At 42.4% G+C, this 26,992-nt stretch overlaps 1 protein-coding gene across 1 annotated transcript in view; it reads left to right on the top strand.

Annotated features, from left to right (window-relative positions):
* Positions 1-26,992, top strand: part of SENP7 (SUMO specific peptidase 7) — an 81,665-nt gene that overhangs the window by 16,654 nt on the left and 38,019 nt on the right. Inside the window, exons 5-8 of the mRNA XM_065401666.1 lie at positions 6,524-6,721; positions 8,216-8,413; positions 24,100-24,218; positions 26,670-26,839. Of these exons, the coding sequence (XP_065257738.1) occupies positions 6,524-6,721; positions 8,216-8,413; positions 24,100-24,218; positions 26,670-26,839 (685 nt within the window). The remainder of the gene's footprint in view (positions 1-6,523; positions 6,722-8,215; positions 8,414-24,099; positions 24,219-26,669; positions 26,840-26,992) is intronic.

Below are 26,992 nucleotides of genomic sequence, written 5' to 3'. Positions count from 1 at the left end.
CCAGGGCAATTCTGTATTAGACCTCATCGTGACAGACAGACATTGAACGCAGAATTGGTGATTGCTTAGTGATGCAAGTGATTTATGACTTAATTACATTTGTTGTGTGCAAACAGAATAAAGTCCAAGGTAGTAACACATATTTGGTTCTTTAAAGGGCCAGTTTCATAAAGCTGATAACAATTATGGGCCAAATCAGCTGGAGAAAGCATTTAAATGGAAAGTTGTAAATGTCAATTGGGAACTGTTTAGGAATATTTTACTAAATGCCTAAAATGCCATAATTGAGAAAGAAGGCAATAAAAAACAAAAACAACCACCAAAAAAACAACCTGGCTTAAAGGAAAAGTTTGGTGGGACAGGTTCCCACTCTGGTCGTTGTGGTAAAGAGCTCCTCTGGGCTCAGTTAGCCCTGACCTGGCGCACCTGGCCTGTTGCACACAGAGAGAAATGGCTCCTTAAAAGGGAGGACCAAGCCCAGCCGAGTGTGGCACTCAGAAGGAAGTGGAGCTAAAGTAGCCCCACAGAACAGAGGCTGCTTACCCAGAAAGCTGCTGAAAATCCTCTGCTGCTTGGATCCTCTGGAGAGGTAAAGAGAGAGACTTAACTTTGCTTTGCTTTTCATTAGAGCCCAGGAAGCTCAGCCTGGGCTGCTCAGATACCCAAGAAGATAGGAACCCAGCCTCCTTCATACAGACTGTTTGCTTTTTTCCTTGCGAGGAACAGCAGGGTGAGCCCAGACTGTTGTGTAGGTTGCAGGATTATTTTGTTTGCCTTTTCCTTTTTTTTGGAGTGCGGTTAAACCCAGAAGGTGGGGAGTTGTCTCGCTAAGATTTACAGCTGGGAGACTGCATCCTTCACTCCAAACCGGTGCTACAGTGATATCTACAGCCAGAGAGGGATGTCTGGGATGAGAGAGAGAGACCCACCCTCACCCTGGGGGGAGCCCTTGAGGTACAACCCATGACAGGAAATGAAAGCAGATTTTACATAAAACAAATGGAAGAAAGGGGAAGTTGATAGCAATGAATATAAACTAGTAGCTAGAAATGTAGAAATTTGATAAGGGAAGCAACAGAACACAAGGAGAAAGCTAATGGCTAGCAGAGTTAAGGACAGTAAGCAGTTTTTAAAGTATGTTAGAAACAAAAGGAATCTTAACAATGGTATAGGTCCATTGTTAAATGGAAATGGCAGAATTGTCAGTAATTATGCAGAAAAGGCAGAAGTGTTCAATAAATATTCCTGTATTGTATTTGGGAAGAAAGCCAGAAAATGTAGTCCTGTCTTACGATGATAATGAAATGCTTTCCATTCCAGTAGTAACTCAGGAGGCTGTTAAAGAGTAGCTACTAAAGTTAGACATTTTTAAATCAGCAGATCCAGATAATTTGCGTCCAATTTTTTTAAAAGCTGACCAAGGAGCTTTCAAGGCTCTTAATGTTGATTTTTCAATAAGTCTTGGAACACTGGGGAAATTCCAGAAGACTAGAAGAAAGCTAATAAACATACTGTCCAATGTTTAAAAAGGATAAGCGGGATGACCTGGGTAACTATCAGCTTGTCAGCCTGACATCGATCCAAGACAAAATAATGGAATGCTGATATGGGACTTGATTAATAAAGAATTCAGGAGGGTAATTATAAATACCAATTACCATGGGTTTATGGGAAATTGATCCTGTCAAACTAACTTGATATCTTTTTTTGGTGAGTTTACAAGATTGGCTCATGTAATATAATTAGACTTATGTAGGGCATTTGACTTGATATTACATGACATTTTGATTGAGAACTAGAACAATAAAAATCAACATGGCACACATTAAATGGATTAAAAACTGGATAATTGTTAGGTCTCAAAATGTAATTGTACATGTGGACTCATCATTAAGCAGGTGTGTATCTTGTAAGGTTTTGCTGTTATCCAGGAGGGACTCTGGTGTAGAGATGTGAGCAGCAGGATGAAACAAAGATTCCTAGCTTTTCTTCCCAGCAAACATGTGTGATCTTCATTAATTCACTTAACCTCCCTATGCCTATTCGTCTATAAAATGTTGAAAATACGAATTTAATAAGAGTGCTGTGGTTTAATACTTAGAATGCACCACAACCACTAAGTAATCTTCACAATACCCCAATGAAGCAAGTACATTGTATTCCTATTTTACTTATGGGTAAAATAAGACTGAATATGGTCAAGCAACTTGCCCAAGGCCACAGAGGGAGTTCTTCATTCCTAATCCCATTTTCAAACCACTTACCCCTCTTTCGTTATTAATTGGCATAAACCACTTTCAGATCCTGTGATGAAATAGCACAATTTATTATTACTATCTGTGCTGTAAAATTCACTTTACTATTTGTGTACCAGATCAATTAACTTAATTTTTCCTTAAAGCATATATGAGGCTTTTAAAAATAGTTTTTTTACAGAAGGGATACAACTCTTTCAGAGGCAGGTATCAGGACCTGGAACCAGACTTCACTGGCGTCCATTTAGCAGCACTTGCTCTGGAGTATGTAGGATGGGTGCTTTTATTCTTCAAGCTTTTGATTCTTGTCCACTTAGTTCTTTGGGAAATTTTTTTGTAGAAATACCTGAGTTTCTTGAAAAAGGTGTGTAATGTTTTCCTGTTAGCCTGGCATTGTAAGCATTTCATTGAAATATATGTCAGGATTGGGTGAAGTAGTGACTGCTTTATCACAAAGACTTAACTCCTGTAATCGGTTACTGACAAGCTTACCTGGGAAATGATTCCTTGCTCCTGGTCGGCAAGATTAGTGTGGATGCTTGTTTGTTGCTAAAGTTTACGAATGCAGTGTTGGTTATCTGCATCCTCAACTGGTATATAGGGCACCTATCTTGGAGCAGGGGGAGGAAATACATAGGCTCTTTTTATATCAGCAGGATGGTGTCCTGAGCCTCTGTTTGCAAGAAGCTGGGAATGGGCAACAGGGGAGGGATCACTTGATGATTACCTGTTTTTTTTCATTCCCTCTGAAGCACCTGGCATTGGCCACTGTCAAGAGACAGGATACTGGGCTAGATGGACCTTTGGTCTGACTCCGTATGGGTTCTTATGTTCACACCTTCTCTGAGCCTCATAGTATCTGCCTGGCACATACCTCTCACTTGCACAAAGATGTTTCTCTTTATATAAAAGCAATTCCTCCCATAGTCTGTATAATTCTTTAGTCTTCATCTTTCTCACTTTATATATACAATCTCCATAGAAGCAAAGTTGCTTAAGCGAAGTTGCTGTTTTGCATTCCTTGCTGCAGAACCAATTCAGTGCAAAAGAGACTTCAGTCTCATCTAGCAGAGCAAATGCAGCACATAAGAATGGCCATACTGGGGTCAGACCAATGGTCCATCTAGCCCAGTATCTTGTCTTCCGACAGTGGCCGATGCCAGGTGCTTCAGAGGGAATGAACAGAACAGGTAATCATCAAGGGATCCATCCCCTGTCATCCATTCCCAGCTTCTGGCAAAGAGAGACTAGGGACATTCAGAGCATGGCATTGCATCCCTGACCATCCTGGCTAATAGCCATTGATGGACCTATCCTCCATGAACTTATCTTGTTCTTTTTTGATCCCTGTTATAGTTTGGCCTTCACGACATCCCCTGACACAGTGTTCCACAGGTTGACTGTGCGTTGTGTGAAGAAGTACTTCCTTCCTTTTTTTTTTTTTTTTAACCTGCTGCCTATTAATTTAATTAAGTGATTCCTATTTCTTGCGTTATGTGAAGAAGTAAATAACACTAAATTTGCTTTCTTCACACCAGTCAAGATTTTATAGACCTCTATTATATCCCCCCTTAGTCACCTCTTTTCTAAGCTGAAAAGTCCCAGTCTTTTTAATCTCTCCTCATACAGAAGCTGTTCCATACCTCTAATCATTTTTGTTGCCGAACTCTGTACCTTTTCCAATTCCAATCTATCTTTTTTGAGATGGGGTGACTGGATCTGCATACAGTATTCCAGATGTGAGCGTATCATGGATTTATATAGAGGCATTATAATATTTTCTGTCTTATTTATCCCTTTCCTAATGGCTCCTAACATTGTTAACTTTTTTTGACTGCTGCTGCATACTGAGTGGATGTTTTCAAAGAACTATCCACAGTGACTCCAAGATCCATTACTTGAGTCATAATAGCTAATTTAGACCCCCATCATTTTGTTTGTATAGTTGGGATTATGTTTTCCAATGTGCATTACTTTGCATTTATCAACATTGATTTTCATTTGCCATTTTGTTGCCCAGTCACCCAGTTTTGTGAGATCCCTTTGTAACTCTTCACAATCTTCTTTGTACTTAACTATCTTGAGTAGTTTTGTATCGTCTGCAAATTTTGCCACCTCACTGTTTACCCATTTTTCGAGATCATTTATGACTATGTTGAACAATACTGGTCCAAATACAGACCCGGGGGACACCACTATTTACCTCTCTCCATTGTGGAAACTGGCCATTTATTCCTATCATTTAAACAGTTATTGATCCATGACCTTCCCTCTTACCCCATGACTGCTTACTTTGCTTTAAGAGCCTTTGGTTAGGGACGTTGTCCAAGGCTTTCTGAAAGTCTAAGTAGACTGTATCCATTGGATCACCCTTGTCCATATGTTTTTTGTCCCCCTCAAAGATTCTAGTAGATTAGTGAGGCATGATTTCCCTTTGCAAAAGCCATGTTGACTCTTCCCCAACATATCATGTTCATCTCTGTGTCTGGTAATTCTGTTCTTTGCTATAGTTTCAACCAATTTGCCTGGTACTAAAGTTAGGCTTTCTGGCCTGTAATTGCATGATTGCCTCTGGAGCCTTTTTAAAAAAAAAATTGGTGTTACATTAGCTATCCGCCAGTCATCTGGCATAGAGGTTGATTTAAGTGATACGTTACATACCTCAGTTAGTAGTTCTGCAATTTCATATTTGAGTTCCTTCAGAACTCTTGGGTGAATACCATCTGGGCCTGGAGACTTATTACTGTTTAATTTATCAATTTGTTCCAAAACCATTGGCACCTCAATCTGGGACAGTTGCTCATATTTGTCACCTAAAAAGAATGTCTCAGGTGTGGGAATCTCTCACACATCCTCTGCAGTGAAGACTAATACACAGAATTCATTTAGTTTCTCCACAATGCCCTTATCTTTGAGTGCTCCTTTAGCACCTTGATTGTCCAGTGGCCCCACTGATTGTTTAGCAGGCTTCCTGCTTCTGATGTACTTTAAAAAAATTTTGCTGTTACTTTTTAAGTCTTTGGCTAGTTGCTCTTCAAAAAAATTTTCGGCCTGCCTAATTATACTTTTACACTTGATTTTGCCAGAGTTTATGCTCCTTTCTATTTTCCTCAATAGGATTTAACTTCCAGTTTTTAAAGGGTGCTTCCCCCCCCCCCCCCCCCCCAATGGCTTCTTTTAATTTGTTTAGCTATGGTGGCACTTTTTTGGTCCTCTTACTACACTGTGTTTTTTGATTTGGGGGGTATACATTTAATTTGAGCTTCTATTATGGTGTTTTTAAAAAGTTTCCATGCAGCTTGCAGGCATTTCACTTTTGGGTCTGTACCTTTTAATTTCTGTTTAACTAGCTTCCTCATTTTTGTGTAGTTCTCCTTTCTGAAATTAAATGCTATTGAGGTGAGCTGCTGTGGTGCACCCCTCCCCCCCGGGCTGTTTAAAATTATTATATTATGGTCGCTATTACCAAGTGGTTCAGCTATATTCACCCATATTCAGATACTGTGCTCCACTTAGGACTAAATCAATAATTGCCTCTCCTCCTGTGGGTTCCAGGACTAGTTGCTCCCAAGAAACAGTCATTTATGGTGTCAAGAAACTTTGTTATGTAGCACACCTCATGTAAGCAACTTTAATAGTAACTTGAACTGACCTTGTAATTTATAATTACATACAATTTCTCAAATGTAGATGACCAGTAATTTTTAATGTTGGGACATAAAAATCAAGGTGATAATCTGACAAAATATTTGGCTATGGTAATAGCATAATTTTCTTGCAAAACCTCATTTTGAATCGGTGCATGAGCCGCTAAATGCCTTATTGTCCTTAAAGTGTTGCCACAGTATGACCCCCTGTTTTCGCCCTTTGGTACAGTCTGTCTTGAAGATGCTCAGATCTACAGTTTCAGTGCAGTTTGAGGCTCTGGTAGCACCAGTTCTGTGAACTTTAATAGAGGTGATACAGCATGTGTGGAGATTTTGCTGCACTAAAAATTTACCCCCGTACATGCACGTGTGTTTGGGCTAGTCACTGATGCCAGAATGCAAAATCCTGAAAGGGATGCTGTGACCCAAGATAATCAGTCTTGACTCTCCATCTGTACAAAGAGCAGTTTTGCAAGTCATCAGCTGAGCAAATATACCTCTAGCCAAGATGAAAAGTGTTATTGCAGGGACTACAGAGTCCTTAAAGAAACTTTTTTGAATTCATGTACCTTCTCTAGACTTCAGCACTATATTTATTGTGTCTTATTGTCTGTATGGCAGGCAACCCAAAGTTATGTTGACGAATGTCCTGAGGACAGAAATAGGAAGAAAATACACACAGAGCCAGCTTATAACTGATGCTAATTTATCTGATGTTGACAAGTTGCAATCAGATCGACCACCCTCATCCTCCGTTGCCAGCCTAGAGCTATTGCAAATATTAAATCCTCCTCTCCAAAGCCTTTTTATATCCAAAAGGTATGTTGTTCAATACTGATTAAGTCTTAACGTCCTGGATCTTTGCTTCATTTGACTAAAAATCATAATCATTTGCTTGCAATTGTTTTTTATGGGAAAGTATTCCTTATTACATTGTAGATATTACCCGTTGTCTTGATCACAAGCCTTACTCTTGTGACTCACTTTGGATCATATAATTTGAGTGTGCCTGTACCAACCACAGTCTTGTGGGATTTCTGATGAGCTGGTGTCTAGAGCTTGATTAATTCTGGTCCAGCTTATTGGACTCTCCGGTGAAAAGAAAACACATTCACATCTAACTGTCTACAGTTCTTTCCTCTTCTGATTGTTCTTCTGGATCTGATTTTGACTCTCTTCCAAGTCATACTTCTCATCACAGACCACCTATGTGCTAGCTCTGGCAAATTGACAGCTGCTCTGCAAACACCAAGGCTCCCTTGAAAAGGACTTTGTACCTCTCAGCAGAACAGGAGTGGAAAGAAAGACATCAGACACCACAACATGCTATGCTGGAAAGTGACCCAGGTGGATCAATTCACAGAGAGAGAAGACAGAGGGAGGTGTTTACAGGGCATAGCTAGGAGGCAGCATCATTCATACCAAATTCAGAAAAGGCTGTGGCTGTACATCATCATAATCATCTGAAAGAAATCACAATAGGAACTGCAGAGCATAAGCACCAGAGTTTGAGGGAAGAGAGCTATTAGCAACCTGAAACAGCAAATTGACTGTGATCACACATGTTAAATACTTCGATAGTCTTGTACATTTGAACCACTGATAAAATGCATTTTGTCATCTCTTGATGTTTTTGATTGACCTATTTTTGGTGCTCATCTCTTCTGACACATGTAGATGTTCTTCTCAGCCTCACAATCTCCTGATATATGTCAGAGTGACACCTGGGATTTGTGACAAATGGCCAGAATTAATTACAGAGTCCGTTACATGCTTTACATATATACTGTTTGCCAGCTGATGGCTAGAGGTGCGAGTGAATCAGAGTGATTGACAATAAGATTTGTTTTATTGGAGACTTCCGGTTCCTAGGAGAATTTTTAAGATCACTCTGCAATTCTATCAGTGTTGAGATTTTGCATGGAAGTTATTCTGAGATAAATTTTATGTGAACAGGGAATGATAAATCCTCAGTTGAGATGTCAAAGGCAGTCTAAGTGCAACAATATGCTAACATACTGTCGCTGAACTAAAGTTACGTCGGTTTTCCCCCTTGTCTCCTCTTGACTACCCAACTTCCTACCCATGGTCTGTTGTCATTGTTCTTTGTGTTAGCTGCCTGACGTAGATTGTAAGCTTCTTGGTGGAGAGATCTTGTCTTATGTCAGTAAAGGACCATGAACAAAATGGTACTTTTGTTAGTAGTAATGATATTTGGTGTTTCCAAGCCACTAAGTTACATGGATTCAACTAAAAGTTTCTTTATCTAGATTTCAGTGCAGCATTTATCATTTATTGTTATATGTATGGCAGGCAACCCAAAGTTATTTTGAAGAATGTCCTGAGGATGAAAATTGGAAGAAAATACATAAAGAGACCGCTTATAACAGATGCTAATTTATCTGATGCTGACAAGTTGCTATCAGGTCAACCACCCTCATCATCTGTTGCCAACTTGCAGACATGTCACATATTAAGTCCTCCTCACCAAAGCCCTTTTATATCTAAAAGGTATGTTCTTCATTATTGATTTTGCTAGCCTTATTCTCTCTGAAACAACTTGTCATGAAAAAGATAACTTTTGTGAAACTGTTTTTATGAGAATCTGACTTGAAGCAATAGTTGAATTTCCTGAGTGCAAACTAACATACAGTATTTGCAACAACCCATCATTTTAACATTACATTATTCTCATTCTTGCTACAACTGACATTACTTGGTCACCTTTTTTTAATAAAAGAACTTAGATTTGGAATAGATCAATGTTTTATGTGTAGATATGATTACAAGGTTTTAATATGACTATGTTGGTTTGAAATTATGTCCAAAACTAATCATTATGTCACTTGCCTGCTGCTGTGATATTTGCTATCTTGGTTCTAGGTTTTCTTTGACATATGCTCAAAGCACTTGTATATGCTAGTCCTGTTCTTCTTCCTAAATCCACAACTGGTCTCAACCCCATCATCAGTGTGCAGCAAGGACTGCCTCTCTCATTGCTTTAGCTTTCTATTTTTCCTATTTCCATGTTTATATAGACTTCAGTACAACAGAAATGCTTTATGTATGGAATTAGCTGTAGAAATGAAGCTGACTAGGATGACATAATGTAAGTTTCATTCTGCATTTGCAAAGTGAACTATTCCGTCTCTCCTCTTTCTGTGCTCGTCTCTCTGCTTAAAAGAAAAACAGCATCAAGAACAAAGGAAAATAAAAGAGAAGGGGGAAATAATGAAATAAAGGTTATGACTACACAGCAGCTGGGAGGTGTGATTCCCAGCTCAGCTAGACATAGATGCACTAGCGCCACAAAAGTTAGCATCTGAAAATAGCAGTGTGGCGACGGCAGCTCAGGCTAGCCACCAGCAAACATTCTTACGTAACCCCCGAGTATGTACTTGGGTGGCTAGCTCAAGCCGCCACCAGTGCCACTGCAGTTACACTAATGACCCTCCTCCCCATCCTTAAAATCCTGATGCGAACACGAGCATTTTGCAAGTTAGCATGCAGTACAAACACTTGATTTGAGCTTAAGGCATATATGTAATGGTATTAGGCAGATGCATCCCATTATTCCTTTATCGAGGCGCTTCTTTTTTTTCAGTCTTCACTGTCTCTTTATAACCAGGATCATTTCAAGAAACAATGTGAAGTGCTGAGTCGGATGAGGCTTGACAAGCTAGTATTTGGCTCTGAAACCAGTTTGCCGCTACTTACCCCAGGATGAGACTTAAGAAAAATCTCAGTGTGTTGGATATTAACCACATAGTTTGAAGGTGACATACTTGGCTGTATAAATCAGCTCATGCATGTTTTACAACAGCACCTTTAGCATGGAAATGGTGGGATTTGTATTCTGCTGTGACTGGATATAATTTTGGAATGACAGTTACGAGTGTTCATAGAGAGCAGACTGTATGTGAAATTGTGTAGATAGTTCATTGTATTTAGAACTGAGAGACGACAGGTAAATTATACATGGAATAGTGAGCATGGACTCTCTCTACTCACTGATAAATATCTAAGGGGCAGCTGCTGTATAGGTTTCACTTTAAGCAGTATATTAGAAAAGGCAGTACAGACATTTCAGTTTTGAAACAGCTGATTTGCTTCTTCGCATTATGTAACCAGTTCTGATCAGTTTTACAGTTCACGGTGTAGGCAGGGCAACTGCACCTGTATTTTCCCCCCCCTCGTGGTCCATCAAGAGCACCCACTCTCAAGCTTCCCAGCCATCAAATCTCTTGAGCAAAGACGTGTGTGTGTGTGTGTGTGTGTGTGTGTGTGTCTCTCTCTCTCTCCTGACCAGATTTTTTCCAGGCTGCACAGTTCCCAGCCTACACTGTGAATTCCCCAGCAAATCAGACTGACTAAGCAGGGCTGCTTTGCCTTCTCTTCAAAGATTATAAACAATGTAGTTGCCCATATGTATAAATTACCATACAGCTTTTCCTAAACATACATGTTTATTCTTAAGGCAAACGCATTACAGAGAAAACATATTAAAATAATAAAAGAACCTATACGCATGCTAATAAGAATACCAGAGATCACCCCAATTTTAACAAGGGCTCTGGCAGGTATACAGTTTTTCAGACCCCACCGAGGGGATTTTCTGTGTTCACAAGTTCATAATAGCTATTAGATCAGAACAAGCACACCCATGAAAAGATTAGTCCCTCCTTTATAGAGCCAGGGTCTTTGATCTGGAAATAGGTAATTTGTAGACAATGTGTTTCTCCTTCAAAAGTCTGGGTAGGTACTTTCATAACTAACAGAGTTACATTGGCATACATCTCTCCATAGAGATTTCCTGGGAAACCCGCTTAATTTAAAAAGTCATTTTGTTTCAAATAACTCTCTGAAGCTCTCGTAACACTTCCCAGAATTTACTTAACCATGTCTCCTCCCTAGAGACATTACATACAATCCCACAATAATACATCAAATTTGCATTTTTAATGGAATTAACTCTTAAACTACTTAAACTTAATTCAGTAAGGTTTGCCTAGGATATTGCAGGAATTTGCCATATCTGTCACAATAAGCATGAGCAAGTGCATGCTTTGTGAAGACACTGCAGAGCGACAGGTGAAGTGTGTTAAACTGAGATGAAGGAACTTTAGGCTCCCTCTACTGAAGTTTTTAGATGGGAATGAAGGTGGCGCTATGTTTAAAAATTAGTTTATTCAAGCCAAGCATGAACATGTTTTTTCAATATCTTCTCCAGTTACATTCACTGAAACTAAGTGTTTCAGAAATTGGTTCTCTCAGCTTGCTTTGTAGCAGGGTTTCTTTGTTGCTTGAGGGATTAATTTCTCATGTTTATTTTGTAATAATCTTCTCTGACCCCAGGCATTAAGTAAAAATGTTGGACCTGTTTGATGAGGCATGTTAATAGGAGAAACCAATTTTCTGGAATCAAATGTTACTTTTAATGGTGATGAGTAAATGCTGATAAGACTGCTTACAAACCTGAGAAGTCTGTCTAAAATGTGTGATGTAAAAGTAGCAATGCTGAAACATCTTGCACATCTTGCTAGTGAAGTTACTGTTCTAGACAAGCTCTGTTTGTTTCTAGTCTTCAAACTCTACCTGGTAGTTTTGTACAGGATACCTTTGGAATCTGATTTTCATTTACACAGCTCTGGCAGAGTAACAAGGCCTTTATAGTGGGTTCAAATACATGTACATCCTCATTAAGGTTCCTTGACATAACCAGAGCAGTGAATAAGGGCCTCAGTATGAATGAGAATCATGCCTTTGGTGTAGAAAAAGTATCCAGTTTTGTACTGTGGATATAAAGGGCCAATAAATATATATTTTAATTTATAATATTTATATAATAATAATACATGTTGGAGGCCTTAGCTGGGCTTCTCCATTCTTGCGCCTCCACAGGGCAGTCAGTTATTATGCCTGCCATTTAATTCACTTGAACATGTAAATAACTGATTTGTGGGTATAATCAGGTATATACTTGTCCAAGTGACTTAAAATTGTGGGTGTAGAAATTGATACCATCTTCTGAAAATCTGCCCTCCAATGTCTGTAGTAGGGAAGCATAATTTTTTAGTGGCAGGAGAAATTTTAATCCACTGCGTGTAGAAAGGCCAGAGATGTCCATTGCAAGTGGCGATAGAGCCTGATCCTGCACCCCATGAGAAGTTAATGGGATTTCTCATGTGAGTAGGTGATGCAGTATCAGGCCCCATTTGATGAAAAATGCATCAGTACTTTTCAAATGGTTGGTATTAGAGAATTGCTTGTAGCACTCGGGAAAAAAGCAGAAACTGAGGTACTCGTATTAAATCACTTCTTACCTTCTGAATACACCGCTTTCCCCACACTGATACTGTATAAATAACTTATTTTGTCTCGATACCTGTCCGGGGTGAATGCTTTAAGGTGCAAGGCAATGGAGAATTAAGCCCAGTGTATATAGTAGCCTTGTAATCTAGCGGTTCTGGTGTCAGATTAGTGATGCTTTTCACTCCAGTTCCGACATGTAATTTAAACTGCAACTTCTTGTCAGTTGAATAGACAAGATATTACATAGGTAACTAAATGTGTGTGTATTATCGGGGGAGTTGGGAGCAACCCTTATGTTAGTTTCATAATAATATCTATGATAAAATATTCTTGCAACCCATTTTTGAGACACAGCTGCAGCAGTTCACTGTGCACTGGGAACCCGATGAGTGGACAGTCTCTCCGTGAAGGGGGATGAGAGAGTTAGGCTGAGCTCCCAGCAACAACCCCTATATCTAGGCCCACCACATGGCTCCAGTGGCCCATTCCCATGTGGAGAGGTATCACATGGTGATGAGCAAACCCAGAGTGGCTTATTATTTAATCAGAATGCATCAGTGTGTGTGTAAAGCCTTATTCAGAGTTCTGTTTCCTATTTTAGATGTGTTGTGACCATGTATGAATTTAACAAGGAAAATTTTGGTGTAAATTTGAATACAGAATGACCCCCATTCTTTCCTGCATGTCTGTTTGCATTCATGATACTGTATTTTTAATTTGATTTTTCTGAGTTGGCCTATCTGCCCGCCAGAATGGATGGTCTTCCTGTCTCTTTAAGGTTGTCACCTTGAATCTTTCATATCAGTAAGATGCTTTTACAGTAAGATGCATCTCAGAATTTTTATGAGGTACCTTTTTATAAGACCTCTGTCATTGTTGTAAGTAGCATTACTTCAGATGTTAACACACACACCTCACCATTCTAAAAACAGATTTGAAACTCTTATGAAGAATGGGAAATCTATTCACCGAATATTTACAATAACAAAATAAGATGTTTATAAATGTGCAGGTAACCTTAACAAGAAGATACAGCTAAGAATTAAAGGAAAATAACTCAAACCTCCTGTTTTACTATACCTGAATTAATAACTCGTCTACAATAGTATTACATAGACATACCCAGCACGCCACAAAAACATATTTCTTCTAATCATAGTCTGATCACAGCCGTCTGTCTTGTCTTATTCCCATTTCAGCCAGCTAAAAAACCGTGGTTGGGATTTTAAAAGTAGTAAATTTAGACTAGAAGATGAAAACATTAGTAAATAGCGCTAGATGTTGAGCCCTTTTAATTGCTTCAGAGTATGTCTACACTGCAGTCAGAGTTGTGACTGAAGCTCCTGAATACATACCCAAGCTAGCTTTAATTTAGTCAGTGAGAGCACAAATAGCACTGAAGTATCACATGCTTCAGCATGGGCTGTACAAGCCTACCCAGGACCCTAAGTACTTACCGGAGCAGCTAGCCTGCACTGACTGGTATTAGTACTCAAGCTAGCTAGATCAAAGTTAGGTTGGATTTGGATATGTCTATACGTGCTTCAATCACATCTCTGAGTGCAGTGTAGACATTCCCTTGGAGATCTGATGGGTGCTGCAGAGGCACCCAGAATTCATCAAATCACAGAGTTCCTTTTGTGAGCCACTTGCAATATTCCCAGATCATCTGATAGCCCAGAGCTGAACAATTAACTGTTCCCTCATTTTAGCATTTGTTATACAAAAGAATTTGGGAAGAGGGACATAAGGGGTGGGAAATTTGCAAGCATATTATGAAGTCTCTGGAACTCCCATAAAAGATAGATAAGGTAATTGCTAATTTGTTTGTTTTCCATGTGTTAATCCCCATCCAACAGTGTGAAAATCTTATTTTTAAGTGTTTTCCACACTTGAAAAATTATTACTAACTACTAGCTAATCAGATTTTACAATTAGTAAACAGGAAAAAGAAGTGAGAAACTAAGCCCCATAAGTACCCACCAATTTGCCTTGAAAGTAACTGTGTTTTATTTGTAATTCTAACACTATATTAGGAATCTCATTTATTTTCCACAGGGTGTAAGAATATTTTAAAAAATATTCCTTGAGACAGCTTTGCAGTGTGTTCAAAAACAAACCCATGAATCCTCCCCTTTGAATTACCTTACACCTTGAGACCATCTCCAGAGGTGACCCATCACCATGGTGATCCTGGGCAGATCATAGCTGTATAGAAACCTGGGGAAAGTAAGTTGTGTGTGTTGAATACCAGCCCTCCTGGCTATTTGAAGGATTCAGCACATTTTCACAGCTGTTTGATTATTCCTATATCCATGCAGGTCACCTTTTAAAGTAATATTCACTATCAGTACTGTACTATCAGTGAAAATAAGATGAACTGAGTTTATCTGTATTTATGTAAAGGGGAAATGTTTGTGTTTGCATATAAATGTTTGGTTTATGGTATGTGTCAAATGTCTGGGGAAGATTGATTAGTGGTACTAAACTAAATGCCAGAAACTCCTGATGACTTTTGCAGGGTCTCTTAAAATGGGAAACTCTGTGTGATTGACAAACAGACAGACAGACAACATACCCACACAGGTTAAAATAACATTATTTAAGATGGGAAAGTCAAGCACTCAGAAGTTAGGAAATGCCAGAATTAAAGTTGCCTGTGCAACCTTAATTTGGCCCCTTTGTTTGTATGCATTATGATAGTCTTCAATTATATGATCATATACTATTTTTTTCCACAGGCCCCCTGCTTCATTCAGCATACAGTACTTATTCAATGAGCAGCTATTCAATATTTTGTTTTATCCTGATAGTTCAATGTGTAGCCCTCTCATGCCTTACTTACTGCGTGCTATTCCAATTCTGCTCTGAAGACAGAATTATTTTTTCCATGGGATTTTTTTATGGCAGTCATTGATATAGTATGAAAGTGCTTCACAAACATTACTTTATCTTCACAACACACCTGTGAGATGAGGGAGTTGTATCCCCATTTTACAGATATGGAGAAGAGAGATGGCGAGATTAAGGTCAAAAGTATCCACTAACTCTGTGTGCCCAGTTTGAGACAACTAGGATCAGATGTTTTTAGAGTACTTAGCATTATAGAGTAATTTATATGTTCAAAGCACAGCTCCCATTGACTTCAGTTGCAGCTGTGAGTGCTCAGCAATTCTGCAAATCAGACCCCAAGATCTCTGGTCAGGCACCCACAAAATGAGGAATGTGCAGCTTATGACCACTTGTAAAAGCTTTGGTTTAAGTGACTTGACTAGAATCACATAGGAACTCTGTGGCAGATCCAAGGATAGAATCCAATTCCCTAGGGTAGCATTCAAGTGCCTTAACCACGAGTCCCTCCTCTCTTTTCTGGCAATGCACTGCATCATTCACGCCATACCTTCCAGCATCTACAGCAAATGAAGCAATGATCCTCCAGACAGCAGTGTTCCTCGCTACACAACCCTGATTCATTGCCAGAGCAGGTCCATCCTGTGCACTAAAGGAGGCAGAGGTGGAAAAAACATTGTGATCATGTAATGAAAGGATAGTATCATGCATGCGCACAAGGGAGCGAATTAAGATTGCACAGGGAGCCTTAACTCTGGTATTAACCTGGGTATGAATAAGCCACCTGCCTGAGCAACACATGCTACACCTACCTAAGTGCCGGTGTGGACAATGCTATATCGGTGGGAGAGCTTCTCCCACCGACATAGCTGCCGCCTCTCGGGCAGGTGGTTTTATTATGCTGATGGGAGAGCTCTCTCCTGTCGGCATAAAGCGTCTTCATCAGACATGCTACAGTGGTGCAGCTGCATTGGTTCAGCTGTGCCGCCGTAGAACTTCTAGTGTAGATTGGCCCTAACTTTTGAGTGTTTGACATTGTAAAATCAATGTCCTTTTAACGTAGCACCTGGGCATAATTTCATAGGCTTTTTAAAAAGCCAACTGAAAAGACAGAAGTTCTATTGTGGCATCATATTGACACCTGTATGGTTCATCAGCAGGGGTAGAACCTTTTCATAGATTCATAGATTCTAGGACTAGAAGGGACCTCGAGAGGACCAAATACTGTCTAGACCATCCCTGATAGACATTTATCTAACCTACTCTTAAATATCTCCAGAGATGGAGATTCCACAACCTCCCTAGGCAATTTATTCCAGTGTTTAACCACCCTGACAGTTAGGAACTTTTTCCTAATGTCCAACTTAAACCTCCCTTGCTGCAATTTAAGCCCATTGCTTCTTGTTCTATCCTTAGAGGCTACGGTGAACAGGTTTTCTCCCTCCACCTTATGACACCCTTTTAGATACCTGAAAACTGCTATCATGTCCCCTCTCAGTCTTCTCTTTTCTAAACTAAACAAACCCAGTTCTTTCAGCCTTCCTTCATAGGTCATGTTCTCAAAACCTTTAATCATTCTTGTTGCTCTTCTCTGGACCCTCTCCAGTTTCTCCACATCTTTCTTGGCATGCGGACCACCATGCAGACTTCTGCCACTTGAGCTGATGGAGTAACTGATAGCAGTAGTAAGTTGTTATCCTCTTTGTGGCACAGCACTAGAGGGGATGAGACATACACTTTGCCCGTGGGTATCATAGATATTTGCTAACAGCTGAGGTCGGGAAGCTCAGGAATCTTGGGTTCCATTCTAGGCTTTGAGAGCCAGTGTTCTTCAGTGGGCACAGATTCTTCTACCCATTCCACACAAGTGACCTCTTTTGCCTCCTCTCCTCCAACCTGTCCCTGTTCCAGTCCTGTCTGTTCCTCACCCTGGCCTATTTTCCTCACTTTGCCAGATCCAGTCTCCTTGCCCAGGAAATATGTCTTGCTTCTCTGGATTCCCCATCCCAGTTCTCTCCACTTCATGGCTCCTCATCCCATCTTTCTCTCCCCCTTCCTCTAGTCGTGACCCCTGCGACCCCGATGTTTCCTGTTCCCATTGGCTCCCAGGCCCAGTCACTCTCTCTGGGCTCTCATCCAGTTTGTGTCTCCTCTGTCTTCTTGTCCCAGTCTCTTGAGCAAATCCCAATTCTCCCCTACCCCTCAGCTCCTCATCCAATATGTTGCCCTACACCTACTTTGTCCACATTGTATCCTATCTATATTTGAATTGGAGCTTCCTCCTCAATGCTGCCTTCCAGGAGGAAGGTCGTTGAGAGCAGGGAGGGTACGTCTACACTGCTCACTTCTTACAGCAGCATGTAGAGTACATACACTGTTTGCCCCCTGGCCCAGGTATAAATAGAAGTGTTGACAATGAAGCACTGCTTAGGCGATTAAAGTAAGGACATGCCTGAATCCGGTGGGTATATACCCTACACAGCTCTCTGCGCACCCAAACAATGCCTCCTCCATTTACAATGCTGTTTTTAGCAGTGTAATGTCCTACTGCCAGAGCCTTTCCCCAATGTGGGGAAAGGCTCTGGCAGAGGGGAGGCAGTGAGGAAAGGCTCCAGCGGCTCCTTGCTGCTTGAGCCTTTTCTTGCCACACAGAAAAACTCTGGCTCCCCGCTGCCAGATCTCTTTCCCGTTGCCTCCCCCTTGACAGAGCCTTTCACTGATACTTGTAGCTACACATTGCAGTGAACGCAGCCTGGCATGTAGCTACACATCCCCTACATGCTGCCGCAAGTGGTGTGCAGTGTAGACGTAGCCAGAGAAATAGTCTCCCTGTTCTCAGTTCAGGTACCTGGACCCTGACCTGGCGCAGCCTGCAGCAATCCAGAGCTGCAGTTGCAGAGACAGTCCTGCTCAGCCTTGGACTGGTGTGGAGGGAATTTGAGGAGTTTAGCTGATAGAATATAAGAAGTCTCTACTGAGCATGTGCAAACTATAATTTTTCATGGTCTTCTAACTTGGCCAGATTTGGGTGGATTTTCACAAGGACAGCAAAAGGCACTTACCTGACTCGAAGGCAACTCTTGTGCCAAATTTCAAGCCACTGCTCTAAATCAAGGGAATGCTTTTTAAAGAAAAGGTCTCCAGAATTTTTTAACCTAGGCAAATGAACATATTTTCCCCTCACTTCATTCTCTGAAATGGTTGAACTATTTTGTCTGAAATTTTCCCAAAAAATTCAGGTTGAAGCAAACAACTGGCATGGAAAATATAAAATAGATTAATATGGCTTATTGTCCAAAGTGACCATCCTTTTTGCTGGTGTCGGAAATGCATTTAAGCACCCACATCTGGCAGGTCCCATTCCTGCTAGGTGGTGTCTCCTTTTTTGGTACAGTACTAAGCTTTGTCAGCTCCCGTTAACTTCAATAGGAGTTGAGGGCCATCAGCAGCTCACAAGATCAGACCCTCAAAACTGAAGTGTGACATCAATTTGTTATCGGTACATTTTGTACAGGAAAAAAGAGTTGTAGAGGGGAGTAAACGCCTTGGTTCTGCTATTGTTGCTTCCATTTTTAAAATAAAACCAACAGCTTGAGAAATAGGCACAGACTAAGGGTATGTCTACACTACGAGGGTAGTTCGATTTCACTTAAATCGAATATGTGGAATCGATATTGCAAAGTCGAACGTGTGTGTCCACACTAAGGACAGTAATTCGACTTTGTGAGTCCACACTAACGGGGAAAGCGTCGACATTGGAAGCGGTGCACTGTGGGCAGCTATCCCACAGTTCCCGCAGTCCCCGCTGCCCATTGGAATTCTGGGTCGAGCCGCCAATGCCTTCTGGGTAAAAAAAATGTGTCTAGGGTGCTTTTGGGTAATTGTCGTCATCCGTCCGTCACTACCGCCCTCCCTCCCTCCCTGAAAGCGCCGGCGGGAAATCAGTTCACGCACTTTTCTGGTCAGTGACAGCGCGGACGCCACAGCACTGCGAGCATGGATCCCGCTGCGACCATCGCTGCAGTTGTGGCCGTTGTCAACGCCTCGCAGCTTATCATCCACCTTTCCCAGAGGCAGATGCAGATAAACCAGGTGAGGAGGCTACGGCACCGCGGTGAGGGCCTGAAGTCTGAGAGTAGCACAGGCCTGTCAGAAAGCACGGGACCCAGCGCCGAGGACATCACGGTGACAATGGGTCATGTGGATGTTGTGGAACGGCAATTCTGGGCACGGGAAACAAGCACGGACTGGTGGGACCGCATAGTGCTGCAGGTCTGGGATGAATCCCAGTGGCTGCGAAACTTTCGCATGTGGAAGGGGACTTTCCTTGAACTTTGTGAGTTGCTGTCCCCTGCCCTGAAGCGCAATGACACCCGGATGCGAGCAGCCCTGACTGTCCAGAAGCAAGTGGCCATAGCCCTCTGGAAGCTTGCAACGCCAGACAGCTACCGGTCAGTCGCGAACCACTTTGGCGTGGGCAAATCTACCGTGGGGGTTGTTGTGATGCAAGTGGCCAACGCAATCGTTAAGGTACTGCTCTCAAAGGTAGTGACCCTGGGAAACGTGGAGGTCATCATAGATGGCTTCGCCGCGATGGGATTCCCAAACTGCGGTGGGGCTATAGATGGAACTCACATCCCTATCCTGGGACCGGACCACCAGGCCAGCCAGTACATCAACCGAAAGGGCTACTTTTCAATGGTGCTGCAAGCACTGGTGGACCACAGGAGACGTTTTACCAACATCAACGTCGGATGGCCGGGCAAGGTTCATGACGCTCGCGTCTTCAGGAACTCTGGTCTGTTTAGACGGCTGCAGGAAGGTATTTACTTCCCGGACCACAAAATAACTCTTGGGGATGTGGAGATGCCTACAGTGATCCTCGGGGACCCAGCCTACCCGCTAATGCCCTGGCTCATGAAGCCCTATACTGGCGCCCTGGACACTGAAAAAGAACTGTTCAACTACCGGCTGAGCAAGTGCAGAATGGTGGTGGAGTGTGCTTTTGGCCGTCTCAAGGGGAGATGGAGAAGCTTACTGACTCGCTGTGATCTCAGCGAAACCAATATCCCCATTGTTATAGCAGCTTGCTGTGTGCTCCACAATCTCTGTGAGAGCAAGGGGGAGACCTTTATGGCGGGGTGGGAGGTTGAGGCAAATAGCCTGGCTTCTGATTATGCCCAGCCAGACAGCCGGGCGATTAGAAGATCCCAGCGGGACGCGCTGTGCATCCGGGAGGCTTTGAAAGCTAGGTTCCTCAGTGAGCAGGGTAACCAGTGACTTTTAAGTTTGTTTAAAGAGAAGCTGAACCTGCCCCCGTTTCTTTACCCGGTTAATGTTGTCTATCCTATCCAGCTACATACCTCCTTCACCCCCTTCCAAAAAAATAAAATCAGTTTTATTTTGTTAATGAACACCGTTGTCTTTATTACTGTTTTCGCGGGAATGTTTTAAACGTGGGACGCAGACTGTGGTGGGGAGCGGGTGTAGTGTACTGATGCAAATGATGCTTCTAAACTCCAGGAATGACAGGATTCGCAGTGGTGGACTGGTTGTTTCAACGGAGCCTGCCAGCCCTCCTGAGCGGGACTGCGTTTATGTGGGGGCTATGTGACTGTATGGCAGGGGGAGGAGGGTTACAGATCCCCTGCTGCGTGGCTCTGATCCAGGAAAAGGACCGCTGCATAAGATCTGTAACTGCCCTCCCCCGCCACAAAGTCACAGAGCAACCCCCCCCCCCCCCCCCGAACATGAAAACCACCTCCCAGACTGACCAGGGTAACTAGTCACTGCACTGTGTATGTGCCCTGCTGCTGGACTGCCCCCGCCTCTGTACCCTGCTAAAGGTGACTGTCCTGTCCAATTACCAAGCTCCTTCCCCCCCTTCAGACAGACTCTCCTCCAAAAGAACATGATGGAAACAGTAATGAACAGAAACGTATTTTTTAACAACAACCACACATGAAACTGGGGGGTGAAACTTCGACGGGGGCTTGTGTGAGGCGGGAAGGAAAGGACTTTTCAAATTTTGGGGAATGACAGCCTTCTGGTGCTTGAGCAATCTGCAGGGGTGGAGTGAGAGTTTTCACGGACTCTGCCGCCCCTCCTTCTTTGGACTTTGGGCGAGGGGGGTATGGGACTTGGTGGCGGGGGAGGGCGGTTACTGATAGACTGCAGCGGGGCTCTGTCCTCCTGCCTCCGTTCCTGCAGAACATCAACAAGGCGCCGGAGCGTGTCCGTTTGCTCCCTCATAAGTCCAAGCAGCGTTTGAGTCGCCTGCTGGTCTTCCTGCCGCCACCTCTCCTCACGTTCCATGTGTGTTCGGTGCATTTGGGACAAATTCTCCCTCCACTGGTTCTGCTGTGCTGCCTGGGCTCGGGAGCAGCCCATTAGTTCTGAGAACATGTTCTCTCGCGTCTTCTTCTTCCTCCGCCTAATGTGCGCTAGCCTCTGGGAGTGTGATGCCAGGCTGGGTTGGGAGACAGTCGCAGATGTGGCTGTGGGAAAGAGAAAAAGGTAGTGAATTCCTCCAAAAGATAAATGTAGTTGTGAACAAAGAACATAGTCTTTCTCTGTGAACAAGACCATGCACTGCACCTATCACATGCGCACTCAGGACAAGGTCGAATTTTCGGACCTCGCTTTCAGTGCCTGGGGTCTTGCACTGCCGATCTGGGAAACGGGGCAGGACACCGGAATTTCTGTAGCAGGCAGACATGGTAAGCTGTAGACTTGTGGCTGCTTAAAACTTTAATAGTAGCACTGGCCTCCTTTCACATTGAAAGCAATGCCAGTCTCTGCTGCCAGCAATTGGCCAAGCATGAACTCTGCCCCTGTCCCACCCCCTCGCGGCTGTCCCAGGGAAAGATCCCTGTATGCTGCCCCTCTCCCGCCTCCACCGCGTGGCTGTAAACCGGCGGTTACAGTTCTGTAAAGGAACGGGCAAGCAGTCCCAATACTAACAGTCCCCTACCTAATTCAAAGCAGGTCATCATGAGCGACATCACAATAATGAGGATCTCAGACAGCGATAAAGAAAGGATGCTTCGGGAAAGCCTGCAAAGACCAGGGCCGTATGCCGCCATGCTGTGCAAGCCATGATCCCGGAGTACTTGAGGATCTCCTGGCGCGGAAACGTCTCCTACTTCGGAGGACCCAATAAGGCCGCTCTCCCCAGGAACCTGATGAACAGGCTTTCCAATTACCTCCAGGAGAGCTTCCTCGAGATGTCCCTGGAGGATTTCAGCTCTATCCCCGGACACATAGACCGCATTTTAATGTAGCTGCACTGGCAGGGACTAAAGAGTGGAGCGTCTTTGGCAGCAGAATCATGCACTACCGGACACTGTTAGATTTTTTTTTAAATAGTTGGGACTGAATAGTTAAGCGCCTAGGGCAAACAAATCATGAAAAACACATTGTTCTTATTGTTAATATTCCAGTTCTGTTAAAAATAAATGTTTAGATGTTTAAAACACTTACTGACTGATCCTTCCCCTGAATCTGTGTCCGGGTTAAATGCTGGGGACGGTTGGTAGGGGATCTCTGTAAGGGTGATGAAGAGATCCTGGCTGTCGGGGAAATCAGCTTGGTAAGCGCTGTCGACTGCCTCGTCCTCCTCATCTCCTTCCTCATCTTCCCCGTCCGCTAACATGTCTGAGGAACCGGCCGTGGACAATATCCCATCCTCAGAGTCCACGGTCAGTGGTGGGGTAGTGGTGGTGGCCGCACCTAGGATGGAATGCAGTGCCTCGTAGAAACGGGATGTGTGGGGCTGGGATCCGGATCGTCCATTTGCCTCTTTGGTCTTCTGGTAGCCTTGTCTCAGCTCCTTGATTTTCACGCAGCACTGCGTTGCATCCCGGCTGTATCCTCTCTCTGCCATGGCTTTAGAGATCTTCTCATAGATCTTTGCATTCCGTCTTTTGGAGCGCAGCTCGGAAAGCACGGACTCATCGCCCCACACAGCGATCAGATCCAAGACTTCCCTATCAGTCCATGCTGGGGCCCTCTTTCTATTCTGGGATTGCACGGCCATCTCTGCTGGAGAGCTCTGCATCGTTGCCAGTGCTGCTGAGCTCTCCACGCTGTCCAAACAGGAAATGAGATTCAAACTGCCCAGACAGGAAAAGGAATTCAAATTTTCCCGGGGCTTTTCCTGTGTGGCTGGTCAGAGCATCCGAGCTCGGACTGCTGTCCAGAGCGTCAACAGAGTGGTGCACTGTGGGATAGCTCCCGGAGCTATTAGCGTCGATTTCCATCCACACCAAGCCTAATTCGATATGGCCATGTCGAATTTAGCGCTACTCCCCTCGTTGGGGAGGAGTACAGAAGTCGAATTTAAGAGACCTCTATGTCGAACTAAATAGCCTCGTGGTGTGGACGGGTGCAGGGTTAATTCGATGTAACGGCGCTAAATTCGACATAAACGCCTAGTGTAGACCAGGCCTAAGACTCATAGTTTTCCTTTTATCGGTTTCCAGTAATCTTCCCTCAGCCCCTCTGTGCTAAGCACATCCTTTTCAAGACCCTTTTAGCTGGAATTCTCTGTTTAAAACCTTTTCTCTTGGGAACAACTCATACTTTGGAATCTTGTGCCCATTTAAAGTCTCAAATAATTTGAAATGTGCTATATTGCCCCTATACCTGATGTTAATGACAAAGGGAAGGAGATATTTAATTGACTATGGCTTTTCTCTTTGCAGTCAGTGCTTCTGATCATTGTCTCAACAGTGCTTCACAGGCAGCACTGGCAGAACAATATTTAAATGACCTTTACCAGTGAATCAGATTCTCATGTTGTGCACCTTCTTAGAAGCATCCTTTTCACTAGCGATCAACACTGCTAATGTCAGTACGTCTAGTAGTGTATTTCCATGGAGGAAACTGAATTAGTCTGCATTGTATTTTGCTGTGCTTCACAACACTTACTAGTGAAGCAGGATTCTGTAGTCTGATCCTACTCTGATATCCATAGAGAGGGTTAGTCAGTACTCTTGCAGAATTAAGGAGAATTCATAGTTGCTGTTTTACAGGAATGAATGGCGCCAGAAGAAGACAGATGACAGTCTTCTGAAATTGTCTGAACCTTCTAAAGAAGCAGAAAGCAATAATGCTCTGTTTACTGTAAGACGATATGACCAGCAGAAGAAAGGTTGGTGATGAAGAGCAGTTCTGTTTTGCGTTTAAATATTTGGATATTACAGTTGAATAACTGGATATTTGCCTTAGATTTACAAGCAGAGTGTAAGAAAAAGAAGGTAATATAAAGGTTTTGCTTTGTGAACAGTATGTACATTTTGTCAGAAGTGTGTGGGGGTAAAATATCCATATGGTATCAAATATCCAAAGCTAAATTTTAAATAATGTTAAGGCAATAACTTAAACCCACAAACAGAAGGAAATTGAGAGAGAAGCCTCAGGCTCTACTTTCAGTTATAATAATTAGGGCTGTCAAACGATTAAAAAAATAATTGCAATTAATCGTGAGATTTTTAAAAAGTCATGATTAATTGCAGTTTTAATTGCACTGTTAATAATAGAATACCAATTTAAGTTTATTATAAATATTTTGGATGTTTTTCTACATTTTCAGATATATTGATTTCAATTACAACAGAGAATACAAAGTGTACAGTGCTGACTTTATATTATTTTTATTACAAATATTTGCACTGTAAAAGAGATAAACAAAAGAAATTATATTTGTAAATTCACCTCATACAAGTACTGAAGTGCAATCTCTTTATTGTGAAAGTGCAATTTACAAATGTAGAATTTTTTGTTACATAACTGCACTCAAAAACAAAAGAATGTAAAACTTTAGACCAGGGGTGGCCAACCTGTTGCTCCGGAACCACATGCGGCTCTTCAGAAGTTAATATGTGGCTCCTTGTATAGGCACCGACTCCGGGGCTGGAGCTACAGGCGCCAGCTTTCCAATGTGCCGGCGGGTGCTCACTGGCCAACCCCTGGCTCTGCCACAGGCCCTGCCCCCACTCCACCCCTTCTCGCCCTCCCCCTGAGCCTGCTATGCCCTCACTCCTCCCCCTCCGAGCCTCCTGCATGCCACAAAACAGCAGATCAGGAAGAGAGGGGAGGGGGAGGCGCTGATTGGCAAGGCTGCCGGTGGGCAGGAGGCGCTGGGGGGGGGGGGCTGATAGAGGGCTGCTACGTATTACTGTGGCTCTTTGGCAATGTACATTGGTAAATTCTGGCTCCTTCTCAGGCTCAGGTTGGCCATCCCTGCTTTAGACCCTACAGGTCGAAGCACGAAGGAGCATATGAATGTTTAGCGTATCTGGCATGTAAATACCTTGCAGTGCTGGTTACAACAGTGCCATGCGAATGCCTGTACTCACTTTCAGGTAACATTGTAAATAAGAAGCGGGCAGCATTATCTCCTGTAAATGTAAATACATTTGTTTGTCTTAATGATTGGCTGAACAAGAAGTAGGACTAAGTGGACTTGTATGAGGTGAATTGAAAAATAATATTTCTTTTGTTTATCTTTTTTACAGTGCAAATATTTGTAATAAAAAATAATATAAAGTGAGCACTGAACACTTCATATTCTGTAACTTTGTAACTGAAATCAATGTTTGAAAATGTAGAAAAACATCAAAAATATTTGTAATAAATGTAAATTGGTATTCTATTATTGTTTAACAGTGTGATTAAAACTGTGATTAATCGCAACTATTTTTTTAATCTAGTTAATTAATTTTGTATTAATCGCATGCATTAACTGTGATTAATTGACAACCCTAACAATAATATCGCAACTTTATACAAAGCCTTTTGTCTCAAAGGATGTTAAAATGTTACATGAACTTAACTGTTGTACAAATGCTACACAATGATTTTGTTCACCAGCTTGCCTGTCTTGCAGTAGTGGTGTAATGTGCAAGTGTAACACCAACAGACCCCAGTTGTTGGCAGGTGGGATGGAACTTAGGACCTCTGAAGCTAAAGGCATGAGCCTGTACTGCATGAGCTAAGAGCCACATGGACCTTAGCTAAGGCTGTAGCAGACTCATTAATCTATAAGTGGTCCGGGTGCCACTAGAGGGGGCAGAGCACCACACCCAGGAGGTGTGTGGGTTACACACATTTTTTAACACTTCTTAGCAATATTTACAAGAGGGGCAGTATAATGTATCCACCTGAAACTGCAGGAGGGACTTAGGGAGGCAGAATGTTAATTACCAAGGCTAGAACTGGCTTAGGTACTGAGGATAACATTCCTACTCTGAGGTGAGCTATGAGTTCAGTTACATCCTTTTCTTGCTCCTGTAGATTGCAGATTTGTTCAGATTTCAGATTGGTTTTGAAATTAAAATAATTTTTCATTGTATATCGCCATTTCCCCTGGGCGGGAAATTATCTAGTAAACACATGCAAGAAAGAGAGAGAAAAATCTTGTGTGGATGCAAATATGGTAATCGATGCACTTTTTAAATTTTTGTCACTGTGACCACAATTTGAAAACAGTGAAGATGTTTAAGGATGACTAGCAGCAATTTTAATAGAAATGTTACCGTATTGTGCCCTATTAAGTCACTCTTCTTTTTTGTTGTTGTTTTTATTAAAATCTTTGGTATAGAAAACAAGGAAAGCGATCAACAAGATAAAGAAAGCAAAATCTTGAACTATACCTCTTTTGGTTTGAGGGAAGCAAGTTGTCTGAATTCTGAGAAGAGGAAAAGAAGATTTAGTGGCCATTTTCCTGATCCGTGTAATGCAAGTTCCCCTGGAAAAGTACCATCGTCATATGTAAGTAACAATTTTGTTGTGTTACCGTATTTTCTCGCTTTAATAGCAGCAACTAAATCCAAAGATTATACCAGTAGCTAGTAAATTGTCTTTAAAAGACATTATGTACCACCTGTTGGCTAAGTAGTGATGTTTTGAATCTTGATAGCTTTC

The sequence above is a fragment of the Emys orbicularis genome, chromosome 1 (genome assembly GCF_028017835.1).
Source record: "Emys orbicularis isolate rEmyOrb1 chromosome 1, rEmyOrb1.hap1, whole genome shotgun sequence".
Classification (NCBI taxonomy): Eukaryota; Metazoa; Chordata; order Testudines; family Emydidae; genus Emys; species Emys orbicularis.
The sequence above is the reverse complement of the archived record's forward strand: the minus strand, read 5'-3'. Positions and strand labels throughout refer to the sequence as shown.